The sequence below is a fragment of the Anopheles coluzzii genome, chromosome 2 (genome assembly GCF_943734685.1).
Source record: "Anopheles coluzzii chromosome 2, AcolN3, whole genome shotgun sequence".
NCBI classification, from domain to species: Eukaryota; Metazoa; Arthropoda; class Insecta; order Diptera; family Culicidae; genus Anopheles; species Anopheles coluzzii.
Genome location: NC_064670.1, coordinates 34,253,060 through 34,277,587, shown reverse-complemented (window position 1 = coordinate 34,277,587; position 24,528 = coordinate 34,253,060). Strand labels below are relative to the sequence as shown.

The following is a 24,528-nucleotide window of genomic DNA, read 5'->3' as shown; positions in this document are numbered from 1 at the left end:
GTGCGCGTTTGCGTTGCATGCGAGAGCAGCATGTGGAAGCGCGCTTTGTTGCGTGTGCGCTCCGCGAGCCGCGCGAAGCAGTGCGACGGCCGTGTTATGTTGCAAGCTTGGCGGGAGGCCAACCGTATCGCCAGTTCGTGACCGCCGCTAGCCCGAACCGGACCGGAGACCACCGCACGTATACGTGTGCCGGCAGGTGTGGTAGTGAGCACGGCCATCATCGTCATCATCGTCATCGGCTCGAGAAACTCGACACCTACGTGCGACGACGGTGAGCATACACACCTCGGGGTGCCAGCGCGTTGATCGCAGTAGGCTTTACGCGGCAACTGGGTGCGTAAAAAGGATGGGACCTGCCTGCTCTCTGTGTGAGTGTGCTGCGGAATAGCACGTTTGGACCGTCCGTCCGGTTGCTGTGCGGGGTTGCGCTCACCACACGCAAAGCCACTCTCGATCGTGCGCCAGGCCAAGAACTGTGCTCTCGCGTCCATCTATTGTGCCCCGGCAGCTTGTGTTAGCTTTAGCCTGTGCGGTACATGCGTGCGTCATAGCACATCCAGTTTCCGTTCCGTGTACGCAGTTTGCTCCCGTAAGTGTTGGCGGTATTAAAAATGCATTAGAAGAAAAGAAACCCCCCCCCCCCCCCCCCCCTTATCCGTGCTTTTCGTGTCGTGCAGTGTGTGGGCTATTAGAATCTGTGCTTTGGTGCTTTATTACATAAAGGGCAGCAAGTGTGTATGTGTGTGGGTGTGTTTTTAACATAGCAAACCCAGCGCCCAGTGCACAGTGTACCGTGTTTGCGGAAGATAATTAAATTTGTCTTAGGTGGTGTGCTGCTTCTCGATGGAATGAGATGAAAGTAAGAAAGTAAACAGTGTCTGTCCAGTGGTGGATGCTTCTCGGCCCAGCATTGCCCGTGTAAAGGTGTGTAAACCGCTTCTTCTAAAGCGCTCGTACGCGAACGTATGACACCATTTGAATGAACCGCGGCCCGTTCCTGTCGCTGCTGGTGCTGCCCCGGGAGCACCGCTCGAGTTAGACGACGATCATCACTGCCGATCGGATGCAGCATAAGACGGAGCAAACGAAAGATCGCACCATTCGCTCGGCTGCATAGGAAGGAAACCCCCAGCGTTTGTGTGTATGTGTGTGCATTGGTTTCTTTTTTTACATCTCAACCTGTACGAAACATTATAAAATGGTAAGTTAAATTGCTTTAACTTTAGTTCTACCTTAAACAATCTTTTTTCTTGTGTTTTTTTCTCTTTCTCTCCTTTTGATTGGTTAGCTTTTTGCAAACGCGTGATTCGTTTTTTTAAAGGCAACCACCCCTCTCTCTCTCTCTCTCTCTCTCTCTCTCTCTCTCTCTCTTACTCACACACTGGAATTTCTGCATTCAAACCCCGCTTCTCAAATTTCTGCCAACATAAAGCAAATTTTGTGCTTCTGCTCGAAAGCGCTCGCTAATGAGAAGCATGTTTTCGCACAGCCACTGCGCGAGTTTGGCTGTGTTTATTGCGGGGCCCGATCGGTCGCGGCTCTGCACAAACACACACACACACACTCACAGACGCGGGGTGTGTGGGTACAGTTTGCTGTTTGCCTGTGCCTGTGCGCCATCGTACCCAAAAAGGCCAGATACCGGGGGACGGTAACCGTGGGCGAGCCGGTTCCGTGTCGATACGCCAGAACCACTACACCAACCTGCTGCATTCGTGTCGTGTCTGAACGGCGGCATTCACCGTCAGTTGGTGGGCAAAAATGCGAAAAACCCCTCCCCAACTGGGTGGTGTGTAAGTCCAGGGGGAAGTGGCGCAACTGTGTGGGGCTGAGTTTTCGGCCAAGATTTGTGATGGGCAAATTGCACTCTTCGCTGGTACACACCATCTGGTGGGCAGCTGCTGCTGCTTCTGTTGTTAGGAGGTTGAGGGCATGCTAACCTTTTGCGGCAGTTTTTCTGCGTTTACTTTGCGCCTCCAACTCGCTGCTTGGATGAAGTCAACAAACCCGGGTGATCTCATGGGTGTTGTATTCTTAATAGCATATTTATTGGCTTGTCTGTCTAAATTTACCTGCCCTGTGGCAGTGTTTGTACGACGGATTTGCACTGAGAGTCAATAATTTTAGGGGTGTGTGCGTGTGTAAATTTACTGAAATATGATGCGTAAAGTGTGAAATGAAGCTAATGTGTAGGAATTAAAAAACGCTTACACCGTCTAAAAATGCACCAAATTTGTAACCTTTTCCGTCTTTTTTTTTGTTTGGTTCAAACGGTAAATTCAATTGCCATTTTTTTAAAAGTAAAACATTTCATTGCACTCGTTCAGCATGCTAATCAGCATAAATTCACTCAACTCACTGCTGCATAATGCAGCAAAAATACGATTTACAATTTTCCAATCCAAGCCGAAGCCGACCTGCTTATCGTTCGTGCACTATCGAGCTTGTTGGTTGCAGATTGCTTTCGTTTATTTTTTAGAAAGCCCCCATCAATACACACACACACACACACACACACACACACACACACACACACACACACACACACACACACACACACACACACACAAATGCTGATGATAGTGTGCGTGTGTGGTGTAAGTGTGTCAGCGAGCAGCGCGCCACAGCTTATGCTTAACATGAACATACAGGCGGTCCCCGAGATACACGGTACCTCTTATACGCGGATTCGGAGATACGCGGTTTTCTAATTTTGACAATTCTTTGAGCAAATTGTACTGATTTGACACGACAATTGTAAATTGCCAAATAATTTCCGTTTTGATCGAATGTTCAAAACTATTCCAAAAGCTTTGAAACTGTTATAATCTGTCAGAATCATATCAAATAATTCATAAAGTAACTAAAACCACCCCCTACTTGCGAAATTACACGAAAATCAGTGATATTTTAGCTGGAAATCACGAGATTCGACTTACGCGGAAATTCGAGATACGCGGTATTTTGCGGCCGTTTTCGGTCCCCATTAACCGTGTATCTCGGGGACCGCCTGTATTATGTTGTATGTTGGTCGTTCGTTGCTTGGTTCTGCCTTCCTTCTCAACCGGCCAATGTGTGTGTGTGTGTGTGTGTTTTTTTAAATTCCCCCCCCCCCTTTCCAAAAAGCCATAGAGCGAAAGAGATGGCGGCGGCGAGGCACGAGATAAAGTGCACCGTGCTGCACACAGCGTGGCAAGGAGCGCAAATGGGCATCAAGCTGCACATATGGCGATGCACAACGACCAAAACCTCTGAACGATGCAAAAGACGCGCTCACACAGCAGCTGAAACGTGGTATGTGAACTACGAAATGGCCGTGCGAACTTTTCTGCAGCAACATGTGTGTGTGTGTGTGTGTGTGCCTGTTGTGACCATAAAAAGGGCGTTCTAAGCTTAGCCAAACGTGCCCCGAATGGGCTTTGTTATGGTTTCGGGAAAGGGTTGCGTGAGGAGGACGGGGGCGTACTATTTGGTCTGGTTTTTTGCTGCTACAGATGGCCATAAGTGTCTATGCTAGAATTTTTGATCGTTCAATGTAGCGGGTCAATGTAGTAGTGATGGGAAAAATGAAGATATCGTTGCAATCGATTCCGGCTAGCTCCGAAGTTTTCTGGAATCGATTCCGGATAGTAGGTCCGGAATCAGTTTCCGGAATCGGCTCCGGAATTGGTTCCGGAATCGCCTCCGGAATCGGAATTGGCTCCGGAATTGGTTTCGAAATTAGCTTCGGAATCGGAATCGGCCCCGGAATCAGAATCGGATCCGGAATCGGATTTGGCTCCGGGATCGGAATCGGCTCCGGAATCAGAATTAGCAGAATTATCAGAATTGGCTTCGAAACAGAGTCGGTTTCGGCATCTTCTTAGGAAAAGGCGTTTGGGTCCAATGATGCTATGTGTTGATAGCGGCAAAGAATCAAAAATTACTTGTAAATGATCTATTCGCATGGAGATTCCCGGACTTATTTCGCTTCCCACACTTCTAATTTCAATTCAAACCGTTCCATTTCTGGAGTCAAGCCTGATTCCGTTTCCGGAGAAAATTGCCATTCGCAGGTCGATTCCGATTCCGGAGACGATTCTGATTCCGGAGCCGATTCCGATCCTGGAATCGATTCCGGAGTCGACTCCGGAATCGGTTCCGGATTCAACTCCGGAATCGGCTCCGGATTCAACTCCGAAATCGGCCCCCGAACCAACTCCAGAATCGGCTCCGGAATCGACTCCAAAATCGGAATCGATTCCATCATCGGAATCGGCTCCGGAATTGATTCCGAACGCGGAATTGGAATCGGGTAGGTCCAATTCCGAGCTCCCACCAATACAATGTAGAGAGTCTAATGATTTTCATGCTTAAGTGAAATTGCTGTACATTTTTTAAATTGAGTAACGATTTAATAGTTTATGAAAATTTCTGTTTTGTTGCAATGTTAATTCCTATTTTAGAAATATTAACATATTGCTTTGAATATTGAACTTTTAGAACAATGTCACAACGGCATATGTGTTGCCAGCTAAGCTTTTCTAGCTTTTCAACATTTTTCTATTGTGAATAAAATGCATAAAACATTATGAAGAGCATATGAAAAAATATATTTTTTTATGTTTTTAAAAGTTTTTTCATCCAGCTTTACTCTGCGGCTGTGATTTGAGTATGGTAATTTAAGTAAATAATAAAAAAAAGAATGAATCATTTTATTCCATTGCAATGCAAATAACGGCATCGAGCAAACATTATACCTTGCCGCTCGTCGACCCCAGCCACCCTCCCCCCCCACCCCACCTCTCCATTTCCCCTCGATGCATCATCTTGCGCATTCACATCACGCTTCACATTTTTCCTATCATATTTTCCAACCCACCGAACAATCACCATTCCAGCGAGCTAAACGCCATTCTGATCCAACCAGGCGGCCTATCGTCAAAAGTGCAATTGCGTCCTTCCATCCTGCCAAAAACAAAACAAAAAAAAACCAACCCTCACCCCATAGGCGCACCATTTGCATTGCAAAAATCATCGAGTGTGCAGTTGCTCGTTCCCTCGAGGGAGGGTGGACAGAAGGATACGGCGGGGTAACAGTATAAGTCCCTCATTGCTGACCTTTTTTTTTGTTTTGCCTCCAAACCACACCCCCCCCTCCCCGCCCCATTGTGTCGCGTTAAAAATAGTTAACGTGGTTCGAACGGCGGCAATGACTCGAAATTGGACACGCAGCATAACGCCCGTTGGCCTCGGCGCATCGGTGCATCGTCTGCACTTCATTACCATTATCACCATTATTAGCTTTGCGTGCTTGGCAGTCGCGCTAGCCAAGCGGCTCCAAGGGGCTGGGAAAAACTTTGAAAATACCACCACTCCCCCCCCACCCCCTCCCTTTTTGCTGGCGCGGTCAACTTCAGCTCGGCTGCCATTATCGCGCTCCGTGCGCTAAAGGCGACACATCTGTCCAATTAGTGCGCGCCAGTTGGATGCTGATTCGGTTTAGCAGCACACGCGGGGTCGCCGTTCCCTCTCCTGTCCCTTCTGGTGTCTAGCATTAGTCTAGCGTCTGCTCATTTGCGATGCATGCTCGACTGCACAAGTGTTGTGTGCAGCGGTTCCGTGCGGCCAGTGGTTTATTGGTTTTTCGAAGTATTTTTTTTTTTTGGCATTCGTTGCGTTGCCTATTGCTACGGACAAGCACGAAGTACTTGTTTTCTTTTTTTGTGCACGTTTGCTTTTTGTCGTTTTGCAATGTTCTCCGCACTACAACGATTGTGCACCGATGAGAGGTTTCCCTCGTCCCCCCCTCCATTTTGTTCTTTCAACCTGTTTTGTTTATCTTCGCTATTCGGACTGTGCTTTGGTTTTTGCTTCATTCTTCTATTGCTGCTGCTTTCGATGGTTCTATTTCGTTCGGCGCTGAACTTCCGTCCGTCACTTTGCGTCTCTTGTAGTATGATAAATGCTTCTTCTTTTTTTTTTGTTGCTCGATACAGCTTCATGACATTTTGTTTTGCTGTGCAAAAACTCTGTGGTATGCTTTTAAGTTCATTTTCATGAATGTGGTGGTGAAACAACGTGCATTTTCATGCTCGAATTGCAAAAGTCATATCAATTATGGTTCGTTTTAAAAGTTTAATATCAATACCAGGTTTCACTACCGGCAGATGTGCTGTTTCACGATGCTTTGGCAGTGCTTTGTGTCCATTTCGGGCTGAGTAAGGGCGGGGGCAAACTTTCCGTCGGGGAAGAAATTGCAAGCTAATGCAAGATTCTTTGCAGCATTACGTGCAGTAACCTTATTTGATTGACCTACTATATTAACGTAAATTGGAAGTAGAATTGGAGGTGAGAGAAAGACGTTTATACTATTTTAAAGCTTTTTTTTATTGAAACATATGCTTTAATTATGAGGGAAATAGCATCACAATAAGTGTTGGGAGATTCAGGATTCGGAAGATTCGAAGATTCAATCCCTAGGAAGATTCGATCGGATCGGATCCCGTTTGTAGGATTTGAATCCCTAAAAGATTCCTTTGCCATTGCGATTTGATCGGGATTGGGATCCGTTTGCGATTCGATTGAGATTCTGATTGGGATTGCGATTCGATTGGGAATCGGATTGCGATTCCTTTGGGATACGAAAGATTGAGATTCTGATTGCGATGTAATGTAGCATCTAATGAGAAGTTATAGTCACTAAATAAATTATTTTATTTGATATCGAATAAAGGTCCGCGTATCTCGGGAACCTGTACTAATTATGATGTAAGTACTGTAAAGTTAAATAATTTGGAGTAAAACAAAATGACTTCTTATTCCAACTTTAACAAACCCCCCTCCCCCTCCCCCCCCTCGCTGCGAACTAGAATAAAACGCTATACCACATTGGGATTGGGATTGGGATTCGAAGATTCGAGTTCCTTCTGAGATTCATTTTCCCATCACTAATCACAATATCATGATAATTTAATTATCGTATATATCAACGTTTGGTAAAGTACGGCTCGTGAGCTGAGCTTTCTAGATGGCAACTCATTTCTCTTCATAAATTTCTTAGAGCAACCAAACAATTTTCTCAATCTTCTCGTTACGTGAAGCTCTAAGCCCTATTTTATCTGAAGCATTATACAGACAATGAAATACAATTTCCCCTCAAATGTCAGCAGTTTCCAGAATGCCACAACCTTTACCTTCATCTCTAGATATGAATACTATCGTTCACTGTGCCATCCATCACAGTGGTTATTGTACGCTTCTTAGAAGTGTTCGATTGCTACCTCTTTCTTGATGCCACTTCACAACATGCTATCGTGTACGTGTGTATACATCACAAACGGTTGGTGGCACGGAACTAACGAGGCTTTTCCCTGAGAACATACTATCGAAAGTCATCCTGTTACGCCGTTGATTTCTCATGCTCGTCACATGTATTACAAAAAGTATCTATAAAAACATAATGTAAAACCTTCCAAGAACCTTGTGAGAGTGTCGCTAGAACCACCTTTTAATATATCGGGATATATTTTCAATTCGGACAGTTTGGCATTTAACTAGATATACCTTTATCCGTAGAACATTTTTTCCCAAAAATTTAAAAACATTTTTAGAATCCTCGGCACGAAGAATCGGCACGATTTGTGGCGTCGAACGATGCCTCTCGCCCTTCAGTCGGCACAGCCACAAGCGATAGCTCTTCTAGATTGCTCTCCACTTTCAGCCGAGTACCTGGAAGGAAGCTAGGGCCATTTTCCGCCATTTCATCCGATCTACGCTTAGCTTGAAATGAAATCTTCCGTACAAATAGCCGAGCGCCATAGAAACGGTACGGCGCAAAATAGTACCTCCCGGTTGGTAGTTGCTGCTGCTGCTGCTGCTGCTGCTGCTGCTGCTACTGCTAGCAAACGATGAACACAATGAAAACATAATCTCAATGTCCGGTGAGGAATGTACAAGCGATGAATAAATCACTTAAATCTCAACATATACAAGGTCCTCGGAAGGACCGTTCCCTCTGCGTCCTGTTTCTCCATCACCTTCCCTCACACACACACATTACGCTCCGGAAGCATTTGTTAATTCGTTTCCATTTTCCCACCGCAACAAACCGGCAAGCGGAAGGAGGTGGTGGTGTAGTGAACCTTTGCCGTATGACCCATGCCTAGGGTCCGCCTCACACTGTTTCCCACTGTTTTCCTCGGTAGCGGAAGCGTGTGTTCCGGTCTTAGAATTAATTTTCTCTACAAAATTCAATTATAATCCCATGTCCCCGGTACATTGGTCGGGCCGGGGTCAAAGGGAAACCCCCGTTGCCACGTTGCTCACTCACCACACTTTTCGCACGGCGTGCGTGCTCACTACCCTCGCTTCCCAACATCGCAAGCACCTGTACCTACACGGGAAAAGGGAGAAACCGCTGCAGAGTACGTACTTTGGTTGCTTCCTTGGAGAATTTGCCAGCTCATCACTGGAGGTTAGTCGGAAAATCGGTTCCTAATGCTGCTTGGTTTAGCTCCCCGTTTGCTGACCGCTGGGAGTAGCGTTTTCTCTCCCGAGGGAGACCTCGGAACGCGTGGCTACGGTAAAGCGTGTTGTGTGGTACGGTGGTGAAAAATGAACTTCAATTACTTCATAATTTCACTGAGAATAATTGAACCGGGCTGAGTGTTTTATGTGGCTTTTATGGGGAACGACGTTTAAATTGATCGCAAGCGAAGGAAAGGCTGCTAAAAGAGAGATATAAAGACAAAATGGATGAGTTCGAAAACATAAATACCGGTCTGTAGAAAAGGTAATGTGTATGTGTTTGAAGATTAGTTTCTTTATCTAAAAAGTATTTTGTATAAACAAATGTACTCTGAGTTTTTATTAAAACAAATCAAATTTTAGCACAGAAAAACCTCCAAGAAAACAAAATTTCATGTTCAGAACAAGAATAGAACACAATCAATTTCCAATAGCAAAACAATCGAACCTAATTGAACTTCCATTTCCCACTCGCTGTTGCCTATCGGATTATGATCTTCATTTCGCATTACACTCACCACAGCGCTACAGTGTGTGACATTACAGCACACCGGAAAGCACGTATGCATTGGTTGAGACACACACACGGGCGGCACTGTGCCGAACCACAAATGGCGTACTAGATTTGAGGGACCTTTTTCCCGCCCAAATGAAAAGTGAATGCCGCGCCACGTTGGCTGTGGCAACTGCCCTCACTGGAGACCAAATTAACTGCTCCTGTGAAGCGACACACGAACCGCACCAACGGCAAAACCATAACGGAGCGTGGTGACGTGAACACATTTTCCATATGCTAATGGCGTCCGCTCGCCCAAACTCCACCGTGAACGAGGGATGGGGCAAAAAGGGCACAAAATGCCTGAAAGAATACTAAACTCCACGGCTTTTGGTCGACCCCGTCAGGATAAGGCGATGTGGATGTCGTGCCGTGGTGATTGTGCTGTGTGCCGAGCCTACCCAATTTCCCGTGCTTTCCCGTGCTGCTTCACGATGGACGGCGGACGCGTGTACGGGCCATGCGTGTGTGCGTGTGCTTGTCTACACCAGCAGCACCAACAGCAACAACAATGCGCAGGCCGGAATGAGAAATGAAAATGGAAGTCAGTATTTTGTAATCCCTAGTTTAGCTTACTGCCGTCGCCGCCACCGCCTGTCCGTTTCTCCCTCGCTTCCAGTTGCGTTTGCATTGGTGGGAAATGGGAAATGCTGTGACGCGTACGGAAAATAAAAACACTCAACAAATGGCACCCAGTGAGTGGGGAAAGGGTGGAGGGACGTTAGGCAAAAAAAAAAACAACAACAACTAACAAAGAATTAAAGTCGTCCAACGGGTGACCAGGGAAAGGGGTATGATTGTTGACAGTGAAAAGAGGAGAAAAAAAGAAAGCGCCTGGGATACAACAACACGGCAGCAAAGCAAATAAACTCCGTTTTTGTGTCCACCCGGGCTAGGGTAATGGTTTGTTAGTGAAAGGCGGCTGGGAAATGTTTTCCCAGAGCCAATAGTGAATAAAAACGAACCGTGTGTGTTTTTTTTCTGCTCTTTCTAGAGTGTCCACAGTGTTAGAACTTCCACATTTTGTTTCCTCGTCCCTGTTTCCGTGGGGTTCCGTGAAACGAGGCACGCTGGGGAAGGGAAGAAGGTGCATCATTAAGGAGTCCTAATCGTGCCCCGGGGACGTGTACGATTGTGCTGTGCCACCCGGTTGAGCGGTGTTGAGCTGAACGGCCCAATGCGAGCGATAAGAAACATTGAGCATTTGGTCAATGTAGCCCAACGGGCGCCCGTTGGTTGTTTGAGATTGGTTATGATGCAGAGAATTTGTCACTGTAAAGTCCGTGCGAGAAACGAGAAAGGGAAAAGGGGAGGTAACAAAAAAACGGTGACGGAAGGTTAGCATGAAGTAATAGCGCATGGACATATGTTGGAAGCTCTGCGGGCTTTTATCGTTGCCACATCGGTCGTTGTCAAAATCGTTCTGGGTATAGTTGAATCATGTGTTGCATATGTTGGTGGTTTGTTGTGTTGCATGTGATTTAAAGATACATTGTGGACAATGGAATAAAATGGAAAGTAATGTCAGTAATTTTATTCTTATTTTGAGCAATAAACGTGCTTGAAACATGTTAAATGAACAGTGAAACAAAATGAAATAGTTATTTGAATGAAGCCAAAAGAGATTGTAGATTATTAGATCAGAAAATGGGTGTGCAACTTTTGACCCACTTAGGAATAAAGTTTTAACATTCATTTTTTGTGGTTTCGATTAACGAATAGTGCAGTAAGTTAAAGGCGTCTTAGGTTAGGCATTCGCAAAGACGGTATGTAGCATATGTTTTAGTAGTTGTATTGAAAGCGGCGGCACCCTATAGTCAGGCTCCTCATATTTTCACCCATTTTCTGGTTTTCTGGACAGTTTGGAAAATATGTATCGGCATGTACAAAGCTCTTCACTTCATTCTTCACCTCCCCCCCCCCCCCCGCCTCTTAACAGCGACCCGAGGGAATATTTTTTTTACTGTAATCCGGCCCGCGACCCAAAACGAGTTTGACATCACTGATTTAATTTTTAATAAATTTACATTGCATACATTTAGGCGTTTTGCAAGGCTGGACTTGCATTGACCATTTTAGCCATACAAAGACGTGGTGCACGGCCCATGCGAAGTTTCCTATTATTATTATTATTATTATTATTACTATCATTATTATTAATATTATTATTATTATTATTATTTTGATTGGTATAATTATTTTAATTATTTTTATCATTATTATTATTGTGATTATTTTTATTGTTATTAATATTTATTTCATTTCAATGCATACCATTTATCCTGGCGAATGATCTTAAATTACTGTTCTGTTGAGATATTCTGAATATGCTTTCAAGCTGAAGTTTTTTCACTGAATCTGAATCTTTTCACTGCTTATATCTGTTTTATCATTTACTGAACCAGTGTTTAAGACAAAAATCGTTAGATTATAATTCGACTAGATTTCGTTTGCAAGAATTTAACAATAAATTATTTTTTTGTTGTTGTTGCTATTGCTACATAAGGGCATAAAGCATAAACCATATGCATAAAGGGAGCATAAGATTAATTTTACAAGCTACAAAACTGTCACTTTAAATCCTTTTTTTATTTTTCCGATCTGCTCATGCATACATTCTCGTGCAATGAGAAATGAACATTTATCATGGCACAAAATGCAGAACCGAAGCATCTCATCATGTTGTATGAAAAATTAACCAATTTTCCTCACGCGTCTTCCTCTCAACCCTATGACCCACACTAAACCGTTCCTTCCTACACACGCACACCCTGAGCGTACAATTTCGCACCCCTCGACAAGGCCACCAGTGCACGACCGGAAGATTAAAAGCGAGCATATATACACCCACACACACGAACACAAAACTCCCAACCTCATGGCACAAATTTCGTTACAAACCATTGCCTTTTCGCAAAATGGAACACCATCACTGAGGTGACGACGAAAACCTAAACCGCAAAAGCGGAACACCACGCTGAGTGTAAACCAAAGCGCTGGGTGGGCTCTTTTGGGCTCCGTGGTGCATCTTAGGTTAACGCTGCTCAGCGCCATTTGCCAGCGACCATTCTGAGGCCCGAGATTAGCCCGAGAATGCGCGGTGCCCTTTTCGAGATGACTGTTGGCTGTCCCCGGGTTGCTGCCCCCCCGGGTTCCTTTCTGTGAGCTGTGCTCGTTCACAGCTTGTGCAGTGGGTGTAGAATTTTGTCGTTCGTCACGGGTCGACGCGTCACGTCGCTGAAGAGTAATCGACATGCTTTCCTTACGGTGGAGCACATTTTTCATTCGCTGCTTCCCACTCACCTAACCCAAGGAAGGGTGTGTTGTGCGAACCAGCATGAGCGGTGGTCCCCGGGTTATGGCATTTACTAACACTCGCGTTAAACACTTTGCTTCATCTCCGGCACGATAGAGTGTAACAAAGCAGCTAAAATCGTGGTAATGAAGCAGCTGCTGCTGCTGTAGGAGTGGAAGAGAGCGACTGAGACTAAGGACACTCAAAGTCTGGCTAGAATGGTTTTCTGTATTTTTAAATTCCGTTAGAAGAGTGTGTTGTAAACGAGCATCAAATATGTAATTAGCGAATGTACGACGGTATGAACGTAGAACGAAAAACGGTTTGCAGCAAACATTCGCTTAAGATTGTGTTGCGTTGCACTTTACCATAAGTTTATGATTTTTGTATATGTAGATTCACTAGTATTGTCCAAGGGTTAAATTTCATTGCAAAACAGTATTTAATAGTATTGCAAAAATTAACCATCCTCGGAGCTGTACTTGCATTGGCATAGGAACTCTTGGGCAACAAATTATTATTTATTGTTGGTGTGTGATATTTTATTTATAATTTTATATATTTTATTATTTACTTGCTTATTTTAAAATATCTCTTCATACCGTGTTTGAAATTTAAACATAAAAAATCCCATTTTTTTAAACCCACAAACTATTGCATACTTTCAGGCGTTTTGTAATGCCGACAGGGGTTAATTTTTACTTTTACCCGTGCGTGAGTGACACATACCACACAATAAAGATTGCACATACGTGTGTTCCTTGTTGGTCAAACATCATCATGATGTACTAAAAAAATGTGTAAAATGCTCCACAGATCCTTCCCAGGGTACTGCGTTACTATCTTTCGATGAGGTTGAAAGCAAGTCTAACTTGTATCGCATCGACAACCAATGTGTCTGAACGTTTCGCCAATTATCAATGCATTAATCGTGTATGAAGAAGCATAATTTACAATAAACCCCGATTGTAAATCAACATATTTGCAGCATAAATTGAGCAACGATGCAGCACAGTACAGAAGCGCGTTTTACATTCCCAAAATATCTCTTTCGCCAAGGAACGATTGACTAAAGAAGCAACAGTTTGTCGGGCTGATTTTCACCCTCGAGTTTGTAACACACATCAGCGCTGATGTTCCAGCGAAGCTTCTGTTGTCCCTTCCCCTATTCTCCCATTCAAACCGTTCGACAGTTCTGTGCCGCCCTTCACCACTTAATCTATCTAATTTCCGTTTCAGCAAATTTCCGGCCGGTAATTTCATGACTGGCGAACGCAAATGATGTCCCAACCTTGGTCGGGTGTTCGGCCTCAAAGCCAACGGTTTACCTGCTTTTTTTTCTTCTCCGCCTTTAAAAATCTATCTCAACCTGCCTAGAGTTCACGATGTTACACAGGCACTGGTTCGCATCGAACGTATCAGCTTGGCACCATCATCACACGCAAAATAATTCCACACAAACAACACACAAACACACAATCTCTCGCACATAGTTTGATGGTAAAGTTTTTGGGAGTTTTATCCGGGGGGAGAGTTATTTTTTTCTTCTACTTACCCGCATTATCGTTCCACTCGGCGACGCAAAACAACCCGGTAGGGTTCATCGAAAAAGGCTAAAACTTTGAACAACATGTCCATCTTTTTTTTTCTCCTTTCGGCTGGGTCGAAAAGGATGCACACCCCAAACACACTACTCACCGGCCGGCACAGGAAAAACCACAACCACGCACCACCATCACGCCGGCATAAGTACGGTCGAAACGCAGCGTACCCGGGCGTGCGGCACCGCCTCCTGTCGCACTGAATGCAGACACGTGCAAGCGTACAAAGTACCATGCGCTTCCATCTATTGCGCACGAACGCGGGCGTCAAGGTGAACTTGTTTGGGCTGTTTTTCTTGCCTTCTCTGCCCTTCTTTCACCACTCTTTGAACTTTCTTTAATCGCAAAAAAAAAGAAAAAATAGGAAGCTTTTGCAAAAAGGGATTGCTATTCTTTTGTTTGCAACTCTTTCGGTGCCGTTGACGCTGGTCTTTCGGTTGGGATTGTACCATCTTCACCGAATAAACATTCCTTCAGACGGAGTGTGGATGTGTTTGCAGTCTTTGGGAACCATCCGCAGTGGGAAGAATAATTTCAGCCTACCGTTGGGCATTCGGAACCACGGAGGTAGAATGGATTCGAAAGCCGGAAACAAATGCTCCACATCCGTGGTTGTGGTGGGCTGTGTTTCTTGCCCTTCACTCTCGATTTCTCCCGACCCGCGGAGAAGGGTGAAAATGTATGGAAAACCTCCGTACAGTGTGCGCTGGATGCGCTTGCTGTGCCCGTGCAGGATGTTCTCTTCATTTACATTATTTCGTTTTAGTTTGCATTGCTAAATACCGGGACCGGAAACCGTTCATCGTCTCGTTCACTCACACAACTTCCGCATTCCACCACAACTAGGAGAGGCTGTGCTGGAGGGTTTTTGGAAGATGCCTACTAATTTCGTTTCACCGTACCGGGCAGCTTGGGCATTATCCACACCGGGGATACCCTCGGCGCCCCGGAAGCGACGCAAACCCCTCCCCCACCATCTTTTTACCTTCCTGCCAGTGGAATCTACGTTTTTGCCGGCGGAAAGTCCCAAAAGACTACACCTACCTCCTTCCCTCCCTTCCTTCCCCTTTCGCTAACCAAAAGCGTGCACGTAAACTAAGCAAAAGTTGGCTACACCTTCTTGGGCAGCGTGCGCTCTTCCTCTCTCTCTCTTATGCGATTCGGGCATTGTTTTCCGGTTTTTCATTAAAGTTTCAAACAGGAGCTTTGGCTAGATGCTGCCCCCAGCCGTACGGTGTTTACCCCATTCGGCAAGGCAACCGTGGCTGGCATTGTCGGGGTGGGATGCTTTTGGGTGGAATTTTGGGGTCGGTGGATCGTTCCCTGCCTTTCCGGTGTGTCGGCAGTCGGTTGTAATTGTTGGTGTGTTTGATGCGAAGGAAGCTGGGTATTGCTAGACAATAGAGTGTTGGAGTTGGAGATCCTGTACTATTTCTAGGCAGCTTTACAGGTCACCATGGAAAGAGCTAGTGACTCGTGGGGGCACCAAAATAAAGGCAAACAATCTAGCAGACTTTAGTTGTTTCCAAGGACTGGTCCTGGTTTGCAACACATAACGGTGGATTTTGTAAATCGTACCAGATTTACAGCTTAATTGGAGCGATGCCATAAGCTGCCCTTTTGTTATGTTCTACGGCTTATCGTTTGTATTTTTGCTTTTAGTTTTCTGCTTAAGCTTGTAGCATTAAGTGTGTGATTTTTAGTTTCTTTCACACCGTACAAACACGGTAAATCACTTGGGAAGTAATGTACAGTGCCTCACCAAATGGATAGTACAGCCACCGATAAACCGACGGGACACTGGCGTTACAAAAGTGTCCCACACGAAAGTACTGTCATTTACCAGTGAGGCGATCACTTCTGTCAAAGTAAGCTCTGTTCACTGCTGCTTCGATGTAAACAACTTTTCTAAATACAAATAGCGAAGGAAGTGTGAGGTACGATTTTATGAGAATTATTGGACAAAAAACCCCGGAAAATCATTTTATAATTTTGCAAATCAATGCAAAAGATCCAAATGCATAATCCAAATGCAAATGCAAAAGATGCAAAAGTACATAAAACAATACGCATTGGAATTTGCGAAGAAAAACAAAAAGGGGATTTAGCAGTTTCTTTTCTGTGTCAGTGTAGTAAGCGAATCATTATAGAGATGGCGCTAGTGTTTAACGTATTTTCATTTGAAATAAGGAGACAACTTTTGAAGCTCTTTTTGTTCGAAGTGTCACGTCGGTTTGTCGGTGGTACAGCTACAGTCGATTTGTGCTGTAAAGTACTAAAAAAAGTACCTACATTTTCCAAGAGCCTCATTGGCCATTTTGAAACAAATGTGTAATGATAAATTCATAATCGTACTATGAATGTCACCTTATTGTAGGTCTACAAAAAGTCATGATATTGAAGAATATAATACTTATTATTTGGAATAAAGGTACTTAAGATAAGATCACATCCATTCCCCATTCTATGTGCAAGTTGCACTTGTCTACAAATTGCTGGTACATCGAAATCAGGCAAGAGTGTGAGACATTGGACAATTTTTCGTAAGGTCCCTTTGATTGTTATAGCTTTTTGAGTGTTATTGTTTATTTGTCATTTAGTATCTTGCATAGACATGCTGGGACACTTACTTATATAATATATCCTTAATTCATCTATAAACTTAGTTACAGCACTATCAATAAGGAACCGAGAGACAATTGGTTTTAAACTGATTTATACTAAGATTGAAGTCAAAGATTCCTTGGTATTTGTTGAAGCTTTGTATCATTTGGTTAATAGGCGCATTGTAGGAATGTGCAGATCTTGAGACCGTAGGTTTTAACAGCTCACGTGTCCTGAGAGGTCGTTCAGGAGCATAAAGATTCAGCTTTTCTAGCAGGTAGGGAGAGTCTATGTCCCCGCTGATTAACTTTGCGACAAAAAGGAGCTTGTAATGCCTGACGTCTATGTGCTAAGGTTTGTAGACCAAGAAGCATGCACCGTGACAGGTAATCTAATTGTTGTGATGAAGCCCATTGTAATCGGTATTTTGCTATTTTGGAGATTTTTTTTTTTTGAATGTTTTCTATCATAGTCGTCCGCACGTGACACAAAACAACTAAGTTAGACTCTAGGATGGAACGTACTAATGCGGGATATAATGCTTTCAGACATATTGGATCTTTTATCTCAAGAGTTTGCCTGATTACAAATCCTACTGGTCTTGGTAATTATAGAGTGGTACTGCTCGCTAAAGGATAGTGATGAATCAAGAATCACACCAAGTTCCCTGACTGATGACACGCGAGACAACTTGTAACTATTTAATGAGTAAAAAAAAATAAAGGATTTCGTTTCCTGCACATAGAGGCTTATGCAGCTCTTATAGGTCAAAAGCTCGAAGGCTGTATTGTTTGTCGTTATTTAGCATATAGATTTAATACGATTTTTTATTTAAAAATTGCTTTCAATAGACGCCATAATGTTTACATTTAAAAAAATGTTTAGATAAACTCTTTGTCTTTAAATTAAATTTATTGTTTGTATAATAATTGAACTATTCAAATCTCACTCAAAATCACTCCATCTAAAGGAGCATCCACTTGCTTATGTTTAATATCCGTCAAAGAACAGCAGACAATACGCTGCGAAACGTTTAAGCAAAACCTTTAGAAAAAAGCGTTAAAGTCGCCCATTTCGTTCGCATAAATGAAAGGGATTTCAGAAAATGAAAAACCCCCAAACCGCCAACAAATTCCAACCTATGTCATCATCGTGCTTAACAGCATCATCGTTGACGTTGCCGGCTAATGCCCGGTTTTTCCGCTGCTCCGACGACACACACGAGAAAAAGGTTCGTTGATCACCCGCATGAGAAATGGTGGGGTAAGGTGTCCCGCCGGCTGTGGTGGTCGTGGCAAACCCTTTCTTTGAATTTTGCCAATTAAACTTCGTGTACGTTTTCTTTAATAAACTTAAACTCCTTCCGCATCTTTAAGCGATGGTTCTACACCTACGAACGATCGAACCATCAAGCGCTCGGTGGAATGATGTGAGCGGATGTGGGCGAGTGCGGGCATATATATATATATGTGTGTGTGTGTGTGGTTATTTTCGTAGGATCAAAAAGCATCTGTGCTTCAATACTTTTTGTCCATTTTTCTTCTACCACCAACTTGGTGAAGAAGTTTCAAGCATTTCATCTACCCTGCATAACCCCATCATATTGTTTGATTTCTTTTTTTCTGGTACACGAGGCCCGGGTTCGAACTTGAGAAGGGTTCTATCGTTCTATCATCATCATCATCATCATCGTTTTCATCATGTTGGTGTCGTGCTGGATTAAACAACAGGCCAAAAATGATGCGAACAGTTTGGCCGGTGAAGACCAGCAAAGGTCTATGTTTGGGCTGAAACGAACGGCAGGTTGACCGATGAAGCCACCCGCTGTCGCAGCCGAACCGAAGATTGAGATATTGTTATTTTAATTAACCTTCAGCCTAGCGTACGAGTGAACGATGGAAAAGAGTTATAACCAAAAATTATGCATAAAACGGCTCTACGCCCTTCCGCCCGCTCCAATCTCGAACGATGCTGAGCAAGGGTTGAAGGTTGAACAGCGCAGTACAATGTACACTTATTTGCGCGAAAGCTCGTCTAAATCAGGAGAAAATAATGGGTAAAATGCCTACCCTTCCTTCGTTTTGCATCCTGCAAATGCGTGCTCTGCGCACCCCATGACACTATCTTAAAATATTCAGTGACTCGTTTTCGGCAAGGTTGAACTAAAAAGCTATAACTAAAAGACCCCCATTTCCCCGGACAGAAGTTCCTCGCACACCTTTCCTACCCCTCGCCCGAGGGAGGTGTGTTTGTATGGGGTGTGTGCTCGAAGGGTGAAGGATAATTCGCATGAAAAATTCATTACCAACACGGCCACAGCCACACACCGCCGCCACACATGTCGCAATTTGGGGCCGCAAAACGATTATTACGCGCTGCCGACACATCAAATTAGAGTGCACGGAGGGGGCGAGCGTTTTTGTGTTTAGTTCACCTAAACCTAAATCAAACCAACACGATCGATCGATGACCTGATTTGGTACAGGCGCGTGTGGGTGTGTAGGGAAGGGGGCTGATTTGCGTTGTTCCGTTGAGGTCGGACCAAACCACGTGCTCGGTACAAATGAGCGGGTAATTACGAAAAGGTAAAAGCACAAAAACTCCTCCCCGGACCGGGATGAAAGGGTTGGCCAATTTTATGAAGTCAGTTGGTTGGTTAGTCCTGCTGTAGTCCTGCCGATCAGTCACGTGCCGTTGACAGTAAATCAATTGTTTGGGATTAGTTTGTTATTTTCGTGCTGCTGTTGTTGTGTAGTTTGTTGTTGTGAGAGCTCATTTTATAATATTGAAAAGCAAGTTTACATTCAATTTTGCCTGTTGCGTGAACGGCTATCCATTATTATTTGATTTAAAAAAAAGAATGTTTTAATAATGTAAACTTCTCTCGTTTGAGCTTAAATCAACTCAACACGCTTCCGGGCTTTATTGAGCAAACGTAACGAATAAAGTGCTGTTTGCAGATTTGCTCTGCACACAATTCGTAAATTGCATAATATTTACTTTCATACGCTCTGAAATCATTACCAGGGTACGGTTCAACAAGCAGTTGCTTTCAACAAGGATACCAATTAATCAAGCGCACAGTTGGTTTGGCTCATTCTCTATCACGCGTACCCCTTTCACAAACATAATATAATTGTATCCGTGTCGAAAAGAGGGTAGCGCATTCATTCTACCCAAAAATGCCAAATTTGACGGGCTGTAGTTCTATCACTGGGCTCTGGCTGTGCTTCTGCCACATCGTGTGATGGTTCATGCTCAGAACGAGAAATAAAATGTGAAACATTCTGGCACACGTTTTGGTGAAACATTCCAATTGGGTTGCGATTGCGTTGGTGGTGATTTCACAAACTGTTTGAAGTGCTGCAAAGGAATTGGCATTTTTATTCGCTCTCGAATGTGAATGAATCAAATGTGTACCGATGGTTTGGGTAGGATTGGTCTGCTATTGATGTTAATGCAGGAATGTGATGATTTAAGAATAAGTTTAACGATAACTGCTCTACTACTTTTAAAACAGATAGTTTTGTAGAGTAATTGAAGCAATTTTTTAATTGAATTTTATATTTTTTTAAATATTTTTTCCTAAGGAACGATGAGCGGTATACGTTCGAGCAATATGATGTCCTTACATTGCCTACATTTAGGGGTAAATGGAATTAACGATAAACCTTTCTCTTGAGCCAATTGTAGACAGGTTTGGACAAGAGAAATGATGCGCTTATATTGTTTTATTTATTGTTTTATCACTTAAATATTTCATGACTTCTTTCAAACATTTATTTTAAACGTTTATGATCTAAAACAAAATAAATGTTAACCAAAACTAGTCAATGAAAAGCAGTAATATATCACATTGCATACCTTCAGGCGCTTATTCTGAAAGGAAAGCTTTTACTTTACAATTTTGAAATAAATAAAACTCCCATTAGTCCTGTTCTACATTTTAATGGAACAATATTAACATTTTTACTCATCAGCACAAATTCAACTTGAAAATGTAATGTAGCTTTGCAACATGGTTATCGCAAACGACTGTACTTAAACATATTCCCACATTGCCTTTCGTTGTAGATGGCAGAACTACGAAGGATACGAGCACTGCTGGTGCCGCTACTGCTAGCCCTCCTGGCAACGCTTACCGTGGCGGACGACTGTGGTCGGGACTTCCGGGGCAAGTGTAGCTGTGGCTACCAGCTGTACAACTACCGCACACAGTACGTGGTCAACTGCACCAACACCGGCTTCCGGGATACGCTCGTGCTCGAGCGGCTCCCCATCCAGACGGAGGTGGTCATCTTTAACGGCAACTTTGTCGAGGAGCTGCCATGGAACGTGTTCGGTGCGCTGAACGATCTCGTCAACCTAACGATCGTCGACATGAGCAACAACCACATACACGAGATACGGGGCAAGTCGTACCACCACGTGTCGAACGTACGCCGGCTCATACTGAACCACAACAATCTCAGCATCTCCCGGTACGACGACGAGGAGTTTAATCACCATCATCCGCGCGTGTTCTCCAACTTTATCAACCTGCAGGAGCTGCACCTGACCAACGCATTCGCCGACAACACGTCGGCCGAACTGTCCGCCGATCTGCACGACATCTTCGTGAACAGCAATCTCACCAAGCTGGTAAAGCTGCACCTGGAGCAGAACGAAATTGTGCAGTTTAACGATAAGCGCGTGTTCTGCGATCTGCCGTCCCTGCTCGATCTGCATCTCGGCGACAATCTGCTGACCGAGCTGAACTTCAACCTAAGCTGCATGCCCCGGCTCCGCTTTCTCGATCTCGAGCGCAACCGGTTCGAAACGGTGCGGTCGCGCGATCTGGCCCTGCTCGACGCGGTACAGGCACAGCCCGGACGCTCCACCCCGCTGACGGTGGACTTTACGTACAATCCGTTCGTGTGCGACTGCGGGCTGTACCCGCTGTACGATTGGCTCGACCGCACGAACGTTACCGTGCGCAACCGGGACGGGCTGGTGTGTATGCGGAATCGGCAGGTGCGCGAACCGATCCGCACGCTGAACGTGGGCCGCTGTCGGAAGCAGCTGGCGGCGGTGGGTGGCGCTGGCGGTGCTACCGGTCACACTACCACGCTCGTGTTTGTGCTCGTCTGCCTGAGCTGTGTGCTGCTGGCCCTCGTCGGTGGGCTGCTGTACGTTAGCAAGGATAAGCTGCGCGGTTTGCTGACACCGGTCGTCGATTCGGTCTCGAAGAAGGTGCACTACACGACGATCAAGGACGAGGAAGCGCCCGAGCAGTACGTATGATGCAGCGCATCGATTGACGTGCGGTGCAATTTACCACTACTGGAGCATGTCTAGATCCGCGCCGTTGAGCGGAAGGAAGGGGTGAAAACTGAACCGTGTAGACTAGTAGATTTCGTTAAACAGTGTGGAAATGGGGATTGAAGGATTGCTCAAGCAGTAGCAGGCAGCTTGGACAGACGGGGGAGGATAATGTTCGTTATGTTTCTAGTTGAAGGATGTTACACGCTCGATGCAATGTTACTAGGTAATTTGTTTCCAGCAGGAAGAAAAAGAATATCATACGAAAAAGTAGACTTATTTTCCAAAAAGGATTGCTAGTATGGTAAAAGATTAGGCTGCTGAGCTGTCATGAGAAGTAATGATAATACTAAGAGGTTTAAATGATTGAAAGAATTGTGCGTTGCGTACCGATGACGGAATGACTTTAGAAGGTTAAAAAGAAACACATGTCATCATGTAGTTATAAATGGACGATTAAAATGATTTTTTTAAACACATTATGAGAGAAAGTTAAGCTGCATTTATTTGTTGAATTTTTCGTAATTTACTAATAGTAAACACATTCATGTGCGCACAATGATAGAAATCATAGAGTCCCCAAAATTAAGCTAGATCGAATGATAAACACATAGAAAAGGAAATAAAGATGAATGTTATTTTGATAGATTATAACCAAAAAGTAAAAAAAAACACACACACACATCAAAGCATAACATATCCAAGCCGATTATCCGAATGAAACTACTCGACAAAACATGATCGCCCTGTGATTAGCCGTGGTGTAACGATTTCCTTTCGCCTCTTCCACGAATGGTATAATAGGGATTATTCGCCAAAATGTTTGAAACAAAAGCTAGAAACTGATTTTCTGTTTAGTTAAACTGACGGGCTCTAACTGGTAATGGCGATTGACTGTTAAACAAAGTTTTGGGCATGCAAGCGACTCTACTAAAAAACAAATACACTATGAATCCAAGCGAACAAATTAAAGGTATCAAACTGTGCAGCACTGTAGATAGTAAAACAAAAACATCCCGATGGAATTGTAGAACTCGTACGGATGACGTACTCAGAAGTTGGATGGAGAACGGAAATGGAAATCAAAGAGTGATGAACAACACGGCTAAAAAACAACCCATATGCTCGTACTTATCCCCTAGCGTTACGGATGTATTTGTATGATTGATTAGTAGCGGAATAGGACGGTAGTGAAAAAGAAAACTTTTAAATAAAGCCAACACTAACACTAGCCATTACTGGTTTTGCACAATCGTGGTGAAAGTTTTATTCATTATTCCGTTGTACAGGTTCGAACGGTAAGTTGAAAATGTTTTACCTTATCTAAATTGTTAAAACATAGTTACTATTTATTGTTCTTGCTTTTATCTTAAAATAATATAAAATATGTGTCGTAATACTTTTTATGCATTCTTTTCGAAGTTGAGATGTCTGTTGCTGATTAATTTTCAATGTACATTCATATTGATCATATTACACGAAATTATGGATTAACACACTTGATATTGTAAAAATATATAATTTTCTTCCCTATGTATTGATTAGTAGGCATCAAATGAAAAATATTAATATTTTTGGGGGTTTTAATTACCCCACCTTTAATTGGTTCTTAAATTTATAATAATTCTTTTGAAATAAACCTTTTTTACAAATCGCTTAACGCTCTTCCAAAACATGCAAACATTTTAAAATGTCTGTTCAAAAAATACTTCAAGAATAGCAATACAGAATATCCTTCAATTTCTTTACAGATTCTTTTTCTTAGTTGGTGTTAAAATTGTGAGCCATGTTCAACCATACTACTAAAGTGTAGGCTTGCCATTGGTAGTGTGGATTGATATGGTTAGCAAACCATGGTACAGCAAATAAAGCAACTTCTCTTTTTTAGTTAGCTGCTAGAAATAGTTATGGTTAAGGTAAAGTTGAATCATTTATGTTTATTGAATCGAACGCGATCGAAAGAACTTTAGATATTGGTGACCCACCACTAGTGACCGCCCACCGTCTGCCAGGCAATGCAGCTGCTCGAAAGAGATTTTCATAAAATTTTCTAATGATAATAACAAATGTATTTAACGAAATTTAAATGATTGTTCCATAAGGTGATCCTGATATTTTTCTCACTCTAAATAAGTTATGTATATGAAGTCTGAATAAGTCACTGTAATAAATTATATTTTTGATTCTCCCAAAGCTCACGGTTGGGCATGCTTCGTAAAATATGTACAGAGGAGGTTTAGTATACAATCATTGTACTAATGTTGTACTTTAAAAAAAGTAATTCAATGAATAAACACTTTAATGCAGCGCAAGTCCTTTTGTCTCATTTAAGCAATTGTTGTTCGAAAGTAGTAACACACAAAGGAACACCCATCAAACGAATAGAAAAAAAACCACATATGTATGGGACGAAACAGTATATAACTGGAACAATGAAATTGATATTTTGTTGATAGGATATTCATGATAGGATAAAAATGCTCGAATAAACGCAGATAACACACTAGCGGATCGTATTTTTCAGAAAAATCTGGGATTGAACCACCGAACACCAAAAAGCTGATTTTCAAATCCACAAGATTACAGCGTGACATTGTCTCTACACGACTTACGGGTAGTTACCAGGCGCGAATGGTTAAAACAAGTAGTCAAGCTCTGCAGAA

General features: G+C 43.4%; 1 protein-coding gene across 1 annotated transcript; it reads left to right on the top strand.

Moving 5' to 3' along the window:
- The first annotated feature begins 122 nt into the window (after positions 1-122).
- LOC120947884 (SLIT and NTRK-like protein 4) lies at positions 123-23,117 on the top strand. The gene is made up of 2 exons (XM_040363695.2): positions 123-1,201; positions 20,639-23,117. The coding sequence occupies exons 1-2, from the start codon at positions 1,199-1,201 to the stop codon at positions 21,845-21,847; spliced, it is 1,212 nt and encodes a 403-aa protein (XP_040219629.2). The 5' UTR covers positions 123-1,198; the 3' UTR covers positions 21,848-23,117.
- Positions 23,118-24,528: the final 1,411 nt, after the last annotated feature.